The sequence below is a fragment of the Rhinoderma darwinii genome, chromosome 8 (genome assembly GCF_050947455.1).
Source record: "Rhinoderma darwinii isolate aRhiDar2 chromosome 8, aRhiDar2.hap1, whole genome shotgun sequence".
In the NCBI taxonomy this organism is placed as follows: domain Eukaryota; kingdom Metazoa; phylum Chordata; class Amphibia; order Anura; family Rhinodermatidae; genus Rhinoderma; species Rhinoderma darwinii.
The window spans coordinates 14,987,250-15,000,475 of NC_134694.1; the positions used below are offsets into that span (position 1 = coordinate 14,987,250).

Consider the following 13,226-nt stretch of genomic DNA (forward strand, 5'->3'; position numbering starts at 1 on the left):
ATGTTTCTCTTTTTATGATAGATATATAAGAGCAAAAATATTCTTGCACCATATTAACAACACAACCTCTGTCCATGTGATCCGCCGAAAATCGAATGTGTATGGGGCCCTCCTGACTGTTCCCCGACAATAGATGTCAGGGGTCGGTCATTTTGGATTTCAACATGCCCGATCCTTTGACTTCCACTGCAAGAACTTGCTCTGCCATTCTACAGCTATCTTACATGTATGGCCACCTTAACTTTTTGGGTTGTCTTAAATAGATATCTATGCTAGTTCTGGTTATCTGGCTTCTGGAATAATGTACCTGGCTCCTCAGATATACAGAACTTAATCCATAATGTGCAAGTCGTTCACATGAGCGTCGAACCTTTCCGTCGGAGGAACCCATGCACGGAAAGCCAACGGTTTCCGTTTGTTTCTGTTGGGTAAGTCTTCCAGTTTTTTTCGCGGAAACAATAGCGTAGTCAACTACAAAACTCGCAACTCAGAAAATAATCAATCTAATACTTACCCAGAACTCTGTGCTTCTTCATCCAGGCCGGCCTTCTGGGATGACGATTCATCCCATGTGACTGCTGAAGCCAATCACAGACTGCAGCGGTCACGTGGGATGAAACGACATCCCAGAAAGCTGGTCTGTAGTATGGGTGTTTTTTTGTCTTTCGCTTCTGTTTTCCGCAGCGGACATTCTGGCCAATAAACCGCACCGGCCGGAATTCCCTGCGTCCACCAGGGCAGATACGCTGTGTACTGAATATAATTTGTGCAGAAATCCAGCTGCAGTGTGACTTTATAATCTGCAGCATGTCAATTTATGCTGCGTAGTTAGAGAACAGAGATGCTGCATTTTTTCCCCCCATAGACTTGTATGGGGTGCATAAAACGCGTAGTAAAAATTGAAAGCTGCATTTTGTTGTGCAAAAACTCCAGTAAATCCGCAGCTGCAAATAAAATTTTCTACAAAGAATGCTTCACACTATGGTTCACACTATATGCGCAGGTAAAACCGCTGCGGAAAATTTGCAATGATTTCCGCAGATACATTGAGTTTCCGCAGCAATATGTGCAGCAAAACACACTATTGTCTTTGGATCTCTGTGACTGATTTACCTGTGGATGAGATTCCGCTGCGGATTTTCCATAGCAAAAAATCTGCAGCATATCCGTCCCGTGGCAACATGCCCGAAAGGTAAGGATGCATGCACACGGCCATTACAGCCCCGTAATACCTCCAAGTTGTATTTAGCCATAATACAGCACCCATATAAGTCTATGGGCATTACTGTACTCCAATTTCATATGGAGCTAGGGTTTTCTTGGTGGCATGCTCCATTAGATGCTGTATTACAGAGCTATTCTCCCCTAGAGGCATGGGATTCCATATGCGGCTATATGCATAAGGCCTTAGAAAGTAGAAAAATGTAAAAAGGAGATATGCTGTTCAACAATATGCCACTGGTCCATATGGATAGGATGAGCAGATACGTTTTTGAAGGTATCCCACCTCTATGGACTCAATTGCAATACTGAGTATATTACAGAATATACTTATATATTTCTAGAACCGCTTTAAAATCGCAGGGTTCCCACATCTACAGACTCTTGTATTGTCTTAACAGAGAACAGTACTCTGCTGACACAGTAAATCCCATTACATACGCAGCCCACAGTGCAGACAACAAGCCAGGGGGGGAAGAATGAGATCACCGCTCTGTCAGGGGGTTTGCGACCTCCCTATAAATAACTAGAATTTTAATTGTAACCAGATGATCGGAACGATAACTATGTCCGTGGGAAAGAGGGAATCCCGGAGAACAGAGGTACAAGATGTGAGAGTAGCTATTGTGGTATGTAGAGGTTAAAGGTAATAGAGAGGTATTGTGTCAGATCAGATACTAGGAAGGGGATAAGTCCACTATATAATCTAATGGTGGAAGTTTTCATCAAGAGGATAACACAACTGGTGTACCATGTGTTCCACTATGCCAACCAATAAGGTGAACCTTAACACTTTTCCGACCACAATGTGGCATACTCGAGTCCAACACCCAACGTTTATCTGGCATCCAATGAGAATGGAAATATCCAATACAGTTCCAAGACATTCGTACAGTGGGCATATGGAACCACCGACCAACTTCATTGGCGATCAATGACCGAAAACAGGGATGTTCTTAAGTGTGTTGGCCCAATGATCGGTCATCTGAATGACCATATGTCTACAAGACAGCCAACTCAATTGTCTACGGTCAGTATAAGTCAATTAAGAATGCCAATTTCTCATCCACATCGACTTTGTACTCCCCTACCTAAAAGGATTGAAGCCTTGGCAGAAGAAGAATATACAAGTGACATAATAACCCAAACTCGCCTCTCATCTTTTAAAGAGAAGTACATTCTGATTCCTGGAATCACACAATGACACTTTTCAATATCCTCTGATCAGATCAAAATGTTCTCGGTAGAGGGAGATGTTCTTCAAGCTCAGTCTAAAGTTCTTCAAGCTAAACTCTCGAAAAAAGATGTAGCAGAGCTGAATCTATCATTTGACACAACAATGGTGGTATCTTTATTTGCAGGTAATCCTGTAAGTTTTGAAGAGTTTAATGACAAAGTCAGCTCTGCTACATCATCTCAATAATACACTTTCTATATCAGATCTGTTGCATTATACAATGTTCATATGACCATAGTAGATTGCTCACCAGTAGCCCATAGGGTTACATCTCCTCCCCGCATCTGTCATGGCTCTGAAATCCAAATTCATCTCAATGCGATAAGTTCTCAGCTCCTGAGCAGCGACCGTTTGTGAACTTGGGAAAGTGAGTCCTGGACCCCTCCAGCCTCCCTCCTCCTAGGCCTACTCGTCCCTCCCTCCATTGCCCTGTATGGAATGTACAAGGGGAAGGCTCCTCTACATTCTGGCAACTGAAGGAATTCCAGGTCATTAGCATGCTCAGGGTATCACCAGGGCCTCCTCCCCTACGCCCCATATACACATAGAGAGGAAAAGTGATCCCCAGAGATCAGATTCAAATTTTAGAAAAAGATGATTCAGGTCCAAGATGTGGAGGCTACAGCCCCAGATAAGCCTCACGCGTCCTGGAAACGTCTCCGAGTCCCCAGCTGGTACACAGCTACAATGTCTGGGGGCTAGAGTCATGAATCCTACACTTCTGACTATTGTCAAATGCATTGTCCGGCAACACCAGATTACTTCTTACAGAATGAGGAAATGGGAAAAAAGTGAAAGTCGCTCTCTCTGTGACTCGATGATTGTATTGGGAAATTGCATGAATAACAATTCCATAATATAACATTATTATTCCAAAATGATCCCTTTATAGGTACGAGCGATCCAATAATAGCCCTATAATGCTGTAGGGGGGTTTCTAAATTCCTTGTCACTGTCCTGCGGGCACTGTCAGCAGAATACAGGCACCATGAGCGCATGCAGACGCCACTGTGAGTATTTCAATGAAAGAATATACGGTAGGTATATTCAGCATTTGTGTTCTGCTGATGGGTCCTGCAAGCATTGGTGGGGAATTTTAAATTAGGGTTAGTCCAGGTTTCAGTCGGCCATATTGTAACTTCACTGTCTGTGTTATGGCAACAAATAATGAGGGTCAGTGAAGCAGATATGGGGTTGTAAAGGTTGCAGAATTTCCTGATCCCTGGTGCCCTTAGGTGCCTATGCTACATATAAGGCCCTATTTAGACGACAGGGATAATCGGCCGAGTGACGGGACGTTTTTTCTAACGGCCGTCTCAGGGCTGCATTAAAATCAACGCAAGTCTATGGGGCTATTAACACATCCATTATTATTTTTTAACGGACCGTGTCCTATTTTTGCCTGTTTTCCCGGAACCCTCAATAGACTCAAGTCTACGAGGGATATGTGAAAACTGGTCCAGCACGGGTGCAAGTCGGTCGTTTTTTATGGCCGATTTGACGCCCAGTCGTGTGAATAAAGCCTAACTGGTTGAATAATATGGTTGGAAGATGACCGGTGACTAATCCATGTGGGCCGAGTACTGAATGACTGAATGGACTGTGCAATATGGACTGTGATTGTCCCACAACTGTGAAGAAGTCGACAAAATGTCTGTATGAAGGCCCAGTTTTAAGAGGATCATTCTTGACCATACTGGTACTGCCACCCACAAGGCTGAAATAAATGTCCAGGCTTCACTATGATACATCCTATGCGGGTATGTCCTTACAGATGAACACTATTCCCTGAGGAGGTACGGTGCCACGAAGCACCAGTAGTGAAGTAGCCCGTTAAGCTGGTTCTACTTGATCTAAAGCAATAAATATTGTGCATTCTGCATGATGACCAATACTTTCAATACATATAGGGAAGGATTGAAGCCCTATACACTGGCAGCACATGATGAGTCAAGGACAGATAGATGTTACTGACTGTTGGGACATCTGTCTGTCACAGCGGTATTAGCCTGTGTATTGAAGCTGTAGTCTGACAGAGCAGTAAATAACTGCAAATCCCATCTATCACAATTGAGAAGAAACCCCAAACCAGCACTGACGGCTTTTGCTGCTGATCACGTTATATTCTCTGCCAGTCTTAAAGGAGTTTTCTAGTATTAGAAAAATGGGTCTGTTTTTTTTGTTTTTTTTTAAGAAACAGCGCCATTCTTGTTCATGGGCAGTGTCTGGTATTGCAGCATTCAAGTTAATATGGCTGATCTGCAATACCAGACAAAGCCCATGAAAAAAAAAGCACCACTGTTTATGGAAAAAAAAGAAGACCGATTTTTCTAATCTTAGACAACCCTCTAAATCTTAATGCAGTGTGATTCCGAGCATTTGGTTGTACAAGACTGTTTTTATTACTACGACATCACAAGCCACTTGTACAGCACAGGGAAATAATAGCAGACGTCTGGATCAATAATCCTGATCCACAATGTGTGATGAGAGAATGACGGGGCTACACTGACATCAGGATTTATTAAATTTTCTTCTAGAATTAAGCCAGACCATAATCAGATTTGTCAATTGCTACAACCAGGTTTCGACAAGTGTAATATCGGTTTAAAGGTACAGATGCTCATATATTAAAGGTCTGCTTTTTTTTCTCCAGAAACAGTGCCACACTTGTTCATGGGCTGTGTGGGGTATTGCAGCCATGACCCAATCAAGAGAATGGGGCTAAACTCCAATACCAGACACAGCCCATGGAAAAGGGTCGCGTTGTTTATGGAAAAAATACCTTTTTTTCTAATCTCATATAACTTATTTAAAATAAATCTGTTATGTCCAACATGTAGTCCTTTCTGTGGGCATTATGTTATAGAGGAGGAAGAGCTGAACAGATTAATGTACAGTTGTGTGAGAAAAAATTCAGGGTAGCCTGTAAATTATTGCATTAAATCCCTGCTAACTCTGGGCTAGAGTCCAGTGGGCAGTCCTACTCAGTGACTATCAGCTATTTATGTATTCACATTCATACAGGGAAGTCTGTCAATCACTGAGTAGGACCGCCCACTAGACTCTTTATCCCACAGTAAGCAGGGATTTATATGAATAAATTACAGGTTATCCTAAATCTTTTTGCACAAAACTATATATCAATCTGCTCAGCTCCTTCTACTCTATAACATGCTGCCTGCATTTGGGAATTATTTTGTACCAGTCTGTAGTCTGCAAGCCATAGTAGACATCTTATAAACTGCTATTTGTGGAGGCCTATAGTTTGGTGACGGGAATCTAATTTCTCCTCCGCTATCCTTCTTCATGTTTTTAGTCCAATTTCCTAACATTTGTTGTGCTTGCGTAGATTAAAACCCTCAGGCATGCCTAAATTAAAGTATAATGCCAGTTGTACACGACCGAGTGCTACTCGAGCCGTTTTTCACGGCATCCGAGTGGCACCCTTTCGTTTTCACTGACCCATTCACTTTTTTTTTTTTAAATCAGATAATTTTTCTATTGAAGTTTCAAAATTATATAGTACAAAACATATTAAACAAACCCTATCCCAAACCCTCCCCCCAGGCACCGTCACAAAATTCCAAATTTAGATAGTATATGAAATAGAAATTGTACCAAATATCGAATACATTATTCACAAAATACAAGGTACATGGGACAGATCATTTTCCAAATGTCAAGTAGCTTAATCATCTACAAGCATGTATAATACATAGCAGATATTTGATCCTCTCTATTTCCCCCCTTCTCCTTATCCCACATCTATATACATAACCCCAATACCGTGTAAAGGCTGGCGGTCATACAGAGTCCCTGAATAAATTTTATAATACAGATTCCATTACCCCTACCCATGGTCCCCATATGGATTCGAATTTTTTAAGCGTTTTGCGCTTTACATAGACAACCTTTTCCAATACAATCATTTTATTCACTTTTGCAATGAATTCGCTCCTAGTCGGCGGGGCGCCTTGTATCCAATGTAGTGCAATTCGTTTTCTAACTATATATAGCAACCTTACAATAGCCAACCGCTCCAAAGTAGAGGGTGGGGTGTCCATAATACATCCCAAAACGCACTCCATAGGAGTCCCTTGCAACACAGGTCCATAGGCCTCCTGAATCACCTTCAGTACATCCATCCAGTACGTGGTTAACTGTGGGCAGGACCACAACATATGCATATGGTCAGCTCCCTCTTCCGCGCATCTGGGGCATTTCGAATCACTCCTTACCCCAATATGAAAAAGAAATTTAGGAGTCCTGTATACTCTATGGATAATATATAATTGAGAAAGGCGCCCAGCCTCACTAAGAGAAGTATTCGGAACAGCTTTCATAATATCTATCCATTGTTCTTCAGAGATGGGACCCATATCTCTTTCCCATTTTTTAGAAGCCATCAGGGGGTATTTATCAAAAAATTTACTGATCAACAACTGATAAATATGTGAAATAACCCCCGATGTAACACTCCTGGTATGTAAAACAGACAACACCCCATCTGCGTGTATTGCCAAATCCACCGCCTTCTTCTGTAAGTATTGATAGAGGGAATTTCGAGGTAATTCAAACTCCTCTTGGATCTGTTGATAAGTTTTAAATACATCCTCCTGGAGCAACTGGGAGACATAAAGGATGCCTCTTGCTTTCCAACCCTCAAATCCTTCAAGAGAGAAGAATTCCGGAAGTGCCTTATTCCCCCATAAAGGTGTAAAAATTGTGCAAACCCCCATATCTCTAATAGCTCGGACCTTATCCCATACTTTACGCATTAGTGTATATGTGGGCGTATTCCTGCCCGCCAACATAGAGTGACCTGCCTCCAAAACTGAGACCCATTCACTTTAGCGGGTAAATCATGACTCTCTGATCCGTGGAAAGATAGGATATGTCAAATTTTTTCACGGATCACAGACGGGACTCGGCCGTCACACACGCTCATGTGCATTAGACATAACTTTGGGTTAACATCCATCCCTTACTCCACAAAACGTGGAGATGTCAGGGTGGGGCGGGGGTTTCATGACGGTTTCCTCCATATCATGACATCCTCATCGACTGCATGCATTGATACAATAAATATAAAGAAAATACTATTCTCTGCTAGATCATGCAATAGCTAGTATTTTTTTATACACATGATGAAGCATACCCCAATTTTAAAGGGGTATTTACATCTTTACCATTTATGACATATCCACACCTATTGAAAGAACAGTCGTCCGCTTGCTGAATCCGTACCGATGAAGAGCTCCACTGAAACCCCTGAGAAAGAGCTGAGTAGGTGCTTACATTGGCAGGTTAGGCTGGGTTCACACGTCCTATTTTCAGGCGTAAACGAGGCGTATTATGCCTCGATTTACGCCTGAAAATAGGGCTACAATACGTTGGCAAACATCTGCCCATTCATTTGAATGGGTTTGCCGACGTACTGTGCCGACGACCTGTCATTTACGCGTCGTCGTTTGACAGCTGTCAAACGACGAAGCGTAAAATGACTGCCTCGTCAAAGAAGTGCAAGACACTTCTTTAGACGTAATTTGAGCCATTTTTCATTGATTCCAATCAAGAACAGCTCACAATTACGGCCGTCAAAGACGCCTCGCAAAATGCGAGTACGAGCAATTACGTCTGAAATGACGGAGCCGTTTTCTCCTGAAAACAGCTCCGTAATTTCAGATGTAAATGCAGTTTATGTGTGCACATACCCTTAGGCTGGGTTCACACACCCTATTTACGGACGTAATTCGGGCGTTTTAGCCTCGAATTACGTCCGAAAATACGGCTCCAATGCGCCGGCAAACATCTGCCCATTCATTTGAATGGGCTTTACGATGTTCTGTGCCGACGGTCATTTTTTAAATGACGCCCGCGTCAAAGAAGTGCCTGTCACTTCTTGGGATGTAATTGGAGCCGTTTTCCATTGACTCCATGGAAAAACAGCTCCAATTACGTTCGTAATGGACGCAGTGAAAAGCGCCTGCAACATGCCATTACATCTGAAATTCCGGAGCGGTTTTCTCCTGAAAACAGCTCCGGAATTTCAGCCGTAACGGAGGCTGCCGTGTGAACATACCCTAAGGGTATGTGCACACGCTAACTGCATTTACGTCTGAAATTATGGAGCTGTTTTCAGGAGAAAACAGCTCCGTCATTTCAGACGTCATTGCTCGTACTCGCATTTTGCGAGGCGTCATTGACGGCCGTAATTTAGAGCTGTTCTTCATTGGAATCAATGAAAAACGGCTCAAATTACGTCCAAAGAAGTGTCCTGCACTTCTTTGACGAGGCAGTCATTTTATTCGTCATCGTTTGACAGCTGTCAAACTACGACGCGTAAATTACAGGTCGTCGGCACAGTACGTCGGCAAACCCATTCAAATGAATGGACAGATGTTTGCCGACGTATTGGAGCCGTATTTTCAGGCGTAAATCGAGGCATAATACGCCTCGTTTACGCCTGAAAATAGGTCGTGTGAACCCAGCCTTACAGGCTGCCATAAACACAAACACCATCTGTATTCTGCTATTGGGGCATCAATGCATTGTAATAGAAGTAATTTGGGTAAGAGGTATATATTAGGGAATTGTTAACATTGCAGATCACTCTACGATAAAGGGATTTGTATTTTATTTTTTACCTTATGGATAGAAAGGTAAATGTCACAGAAAACCATTTAAAGTGGCTTCAAATGTTAAGAACTAAAGCCTACAGTTTGCAGCTCTCAAAGCCACGTTACTGAGATGCTGATCCAGCAGGTTGCGGTGTAACCTTCCCAGATGTCATGGAGACCATTATGTTATGTGTAGGTCAAGGCTACTGCTTGGCGTTTAAGAGGCCCCTTCATAAAGCTCTTGACATTAGAAGAAAATTGCAAAAGAATCCACGGGCGAGAGTTCATACACCATAGAAACATATAGGATGAGAAACATTCATTACATTCTATGCAGCTTGTCTAGAGCTAATGTGGAATTTCACTACAATTATTTTATGTGCTGCAGATGACGCTTGTATTACAGGGTAATAAGGTGAGCACAGCCCCACACCACTGTATTTAGAAGAGGAGTTATATCGGGATATGCATTACTCTGTATGTAAACTGCGATGGAGTTACTATACATACATGAATGATATACGATCTAGTAATAATCTACAGGACTACAACCATCTGCATTGGTTGTAAGGAGTGTAACTGGGGGGGGGGGGGTGCAGAGGTTGATGCCGCACCAGAGCCCAGGTACCAAAGAGTGCCCAAATGCCTCTCTGCCACATAAGACACCAGTATTATACATGGCATATGACAGTTGGGGGGCCATGTACCAGATTTCGCATCAGGGCCAAGGGGCGTTAAGTTACGCCTTTGAACAGTCCAGTTGTCACGATTTCAGACATGTAAAAGTCATTTGGCTATTTAATGGTCGGTACCAAGTGCCAGACTGGTCCCTGATAAAGGTGGTCATAGTGGCTATAAAATTGAGCCTGAGCTTGATCATAACTACTATGTCTATGGTGACACAATTATATCTGAGAAAGAAATTTAATCAGCTGGAAAAATGTAAAGGCTCTGCTTAAAGGGGTTATCCCACCAAAAGAACTTATCACCTATCCACAGGATAGGTGATAAGTGTTTAACTGCTTGAGGTCCCAATGCTGATACCCCAAACTATCCAAAGAATGGTGTGTCCAGATTCCCCTATAGGAACGGAGCAGCGGGTCGCGCATGCTCTTTGCCGCTCCTTTCATTCTCTGCTGGAGATAGCCAAGTGCAAGGCTCATGTGGATAGGTGATAAGTTGTTTTGGTGGGATAACCCTTTTAAAAATTTTTACTAGTTTTGGTTGTGCCCATATACATTAGATAAAAGTTGGCTGAACCCACCGATTTTGTTGGGATCAGCATACTATTTAATGTGTATGGTGGGTCTCAAAAACTGCGTGCCAACCCCTGTAAGAGCCATACTTGCTATCACTCCGCTTTCTCAGAAACAGATATAGCTAAAAAAAGAAAACCCTTGCATTTTCCATGCACACTTTGATGTAGAATACCTTGGTTTAGTTATGGTAACTGCTCTTGCTGAAAAACAGCGGCATACTCTCAGGATGTGGTAACATTTGGGGTATAGATGAGCAGATATATATAGGTTTTTATCATTGTATAATAGAAAACAACCTAAAATAGCTGCTTGCTAGGGTGTACTCCCTCCTGAACTGGATGCAACGCTGCTAAAAATTATACTGTGGGTCGCAGTTAGATCATCTTGAATGTAGCTGATGCTCAATTGTTTCAATGTGAGTCTGTAGAACAATGCAATGATTCACATATATCAGTTGTGTCCGGCCAGTTGGTTTTAGGCTGAGCCGGACACAATTGATGACTTTTGTGCACCGGTTTGGCTTCCATAGCCGGACTATAGCCAGAGAAACGCTGCATGTAGTATTCTTCTCTGGGGCAAAGGTAGACATCTGGCGTAAAAACGAATGCAACTGGTGCCAGGAACGATCCCATAGGAAAGCATGGGACCAGTTCTAGTATCAGTTACCCTCTGCCGTTTCCGTACCACGCCAGATAGAAACTAAGCCAGATCACGAGGTATATGGGAGGGGGGTCTAAATTGGAGAAAACTATTTTATTTGGAAGAGAAAGAGAAAAAGTGAAGGGGATGAACAGTAACAAGATAGATGGAGACAGCCACAGAAATCATGACCATGGTATGGAGAAGCCTGGAGATCCAGACAGAAGACAGGATATTTTGAAGAAACACTAATCATATGGTCACTAGAAGTTGATACCAACTTGGTGGCACCTTTTAATAATAATCATGGAGTCGGATATGTTTGGACTTTTAGTCAAGGAGGAAGAGTATATTTAGATTCTCCAAAGATCCAAGGCATGGTCCCACAAATACTTTAGTAGAGATCAAGTAGAGAACTTTTCCATGTTGGCATTCTTGCAGCGCACATAGATATTATTGAACACTTATTACAGCATATGGATGTATATATGGGGTACCCTGCTCGCACATTCCCTCTATAAGCCAGAGCGGACAGCTGTTCTCCCTATGGAGGACCTGGTTTGTCCGAGTATTACAGACATGTCAATGATCACCTTGTAATGCTTCATTTCTCCTGCAAGGCTATCCTACAGCTTCCGGGGGTCCAGTCTCATAGATAGAGGTTGTCCACGCTGGTCAACATCTTTAATATATGTGACTGACCCCTTCAACAGTTATATGCATGTATACCTATTCTGGCATATCATTAACATGACTGAAGATCGCATGGATGGAGGTCTGTGAGCTGTGATCCTCATCGATTTCAAGAATGAAGGGCCGGGGTATTCTACTGAAATTTTAGTCTCTGAGTTATGCCGATGGGTCTCCAATGGTTGCAATGAATGGTACTGTAATGTACATGAATTAAATTGAATATTGTCTAATGATAAATGAGGAAATATCAGAATTTTTTGGGGGTCTGTTGACTAGTTTTACAATTTACCAAGGACCTCTCCTCTTACCTCTCGTCACTGCTGTCTTTGCTCCCAACCAATTCATTCTCCTCCGCTATATGTTGATCTTCTATTTTCTTGAGGACATCTGGTGTCATCTCCAAGGTCTCCGGACTGGAATCACTTAGAAGTTCAGTGGAGTCATTCTTTATGATATCTTTTTTCTCACAATATTGGACTGATGTTACTTCAGATTTTTTTTGTGACATTAGTGAGGGAACCACTATAACATCGTTGGCGTCTTCATCCAGCAGGTCATCTGTGGAGTGTGACGTCATGGTGGCTCTTCGCCCCTTACTTTTCTCTTTCTTGGATTTTGAGAGTTTTTTGCTGATTCTAGGCATGGTTCCCATGTGACTGTACATGTCACTTGACCTGGCATAGGAAGGGCTTTTCGGCATGCTGGTGAGGTCATCTTGTGTCTTCTGAAATGCACTGTCCAAGCTATCATTGCGACATGCCTCTGGATTTTGAGAGTCTTTTCTGCGGAAAGCCCGCGGCAGGCTGCTCAGGCTACCGAACACGTTTAAAAATAACTCTGCAAAAAAAATAAAATATTAATGTTACAGAAAATGTAATTGGTTGGGGACGTAAATTTTTTTTTATAAAGATAACAGTGACAGTAAAGGAGAAGTCCTACTACACCTTTTGTATAAGGAACAAAAATGTTGCTAAATATATACAGAACTTTCTCAATCTTTAAATAAAAATAGATCATTGCAACATGGGAGGGGCAAAACCAATAACGTAAATGCAAATCACTAGGGGAAATACGAGGAATGGTGAAAAAAATCAGCTATATACGTCCATTAGAGGTTTCAAGACGGTTGTGGGAAGTTTTATCAGCTTGGCGGACACTAGTAGGTCTCTGGATTGTATAAAGCTTATTGAAAAAAAGAACAGGATGTACTCACTCTTGGGGCGCACATATTATCAGAAAATATAAGGGGGCCACATTTATCGAAACTGTCTAAAAGAAAAAAAAATGGCATTGTCGCCCATAGAAACCAATCACAGTGCAGCTACATTTTTAAGAAATTAAAGCTGAGCTCTGATTGGTTGCAATGGGCAACAAGGCTAGTTTTTCTATTTGACAGTTAGAATAAATGAGGCCCAATTTTTGCAAAAAGATATTTGGTATCTATAATTGGTATTAATAAATGTTTTGATAAATGTTCCAATGACTTTTTTATTTTTTTTTATGTATCATACCCCCCTGGTACTAGAATGAACAAGAAGTTGTGGGCACATATTC

The 13,226-nt window shown here is 42.1% G+C and overlaps 1 protein-coding gene across 2 annotated transcripts in view; it reads right to left on the reverse strand.

The window, feature by feature from the left end:
* Nucleotides 1–13,226, reverse strand: part of SH2D3C (SH2 domain containing 3C) — a 51,582-nt gene that overhangs the window by 21,569 nt on the left and 16,787 nt on the right. Inside the window, exon 2 of one of the 2 annotated variants that reach the window (XM_075835244.1) lies at nucleotides 11,981–12,509. In XM_075835244.1, coding sequence (XP_075691359.1) covers nucleotides 11,981–12,509 — 529 coding nt within the window. Of the gene's footprint in view, nucleotides 1–2,708; nucleotides 2,807–11,980; nucleotides 12,510–13,226 lie in introns of those variants that run through there. The other variant, XM_075835245.1, reaches the window with a different exon arrangement.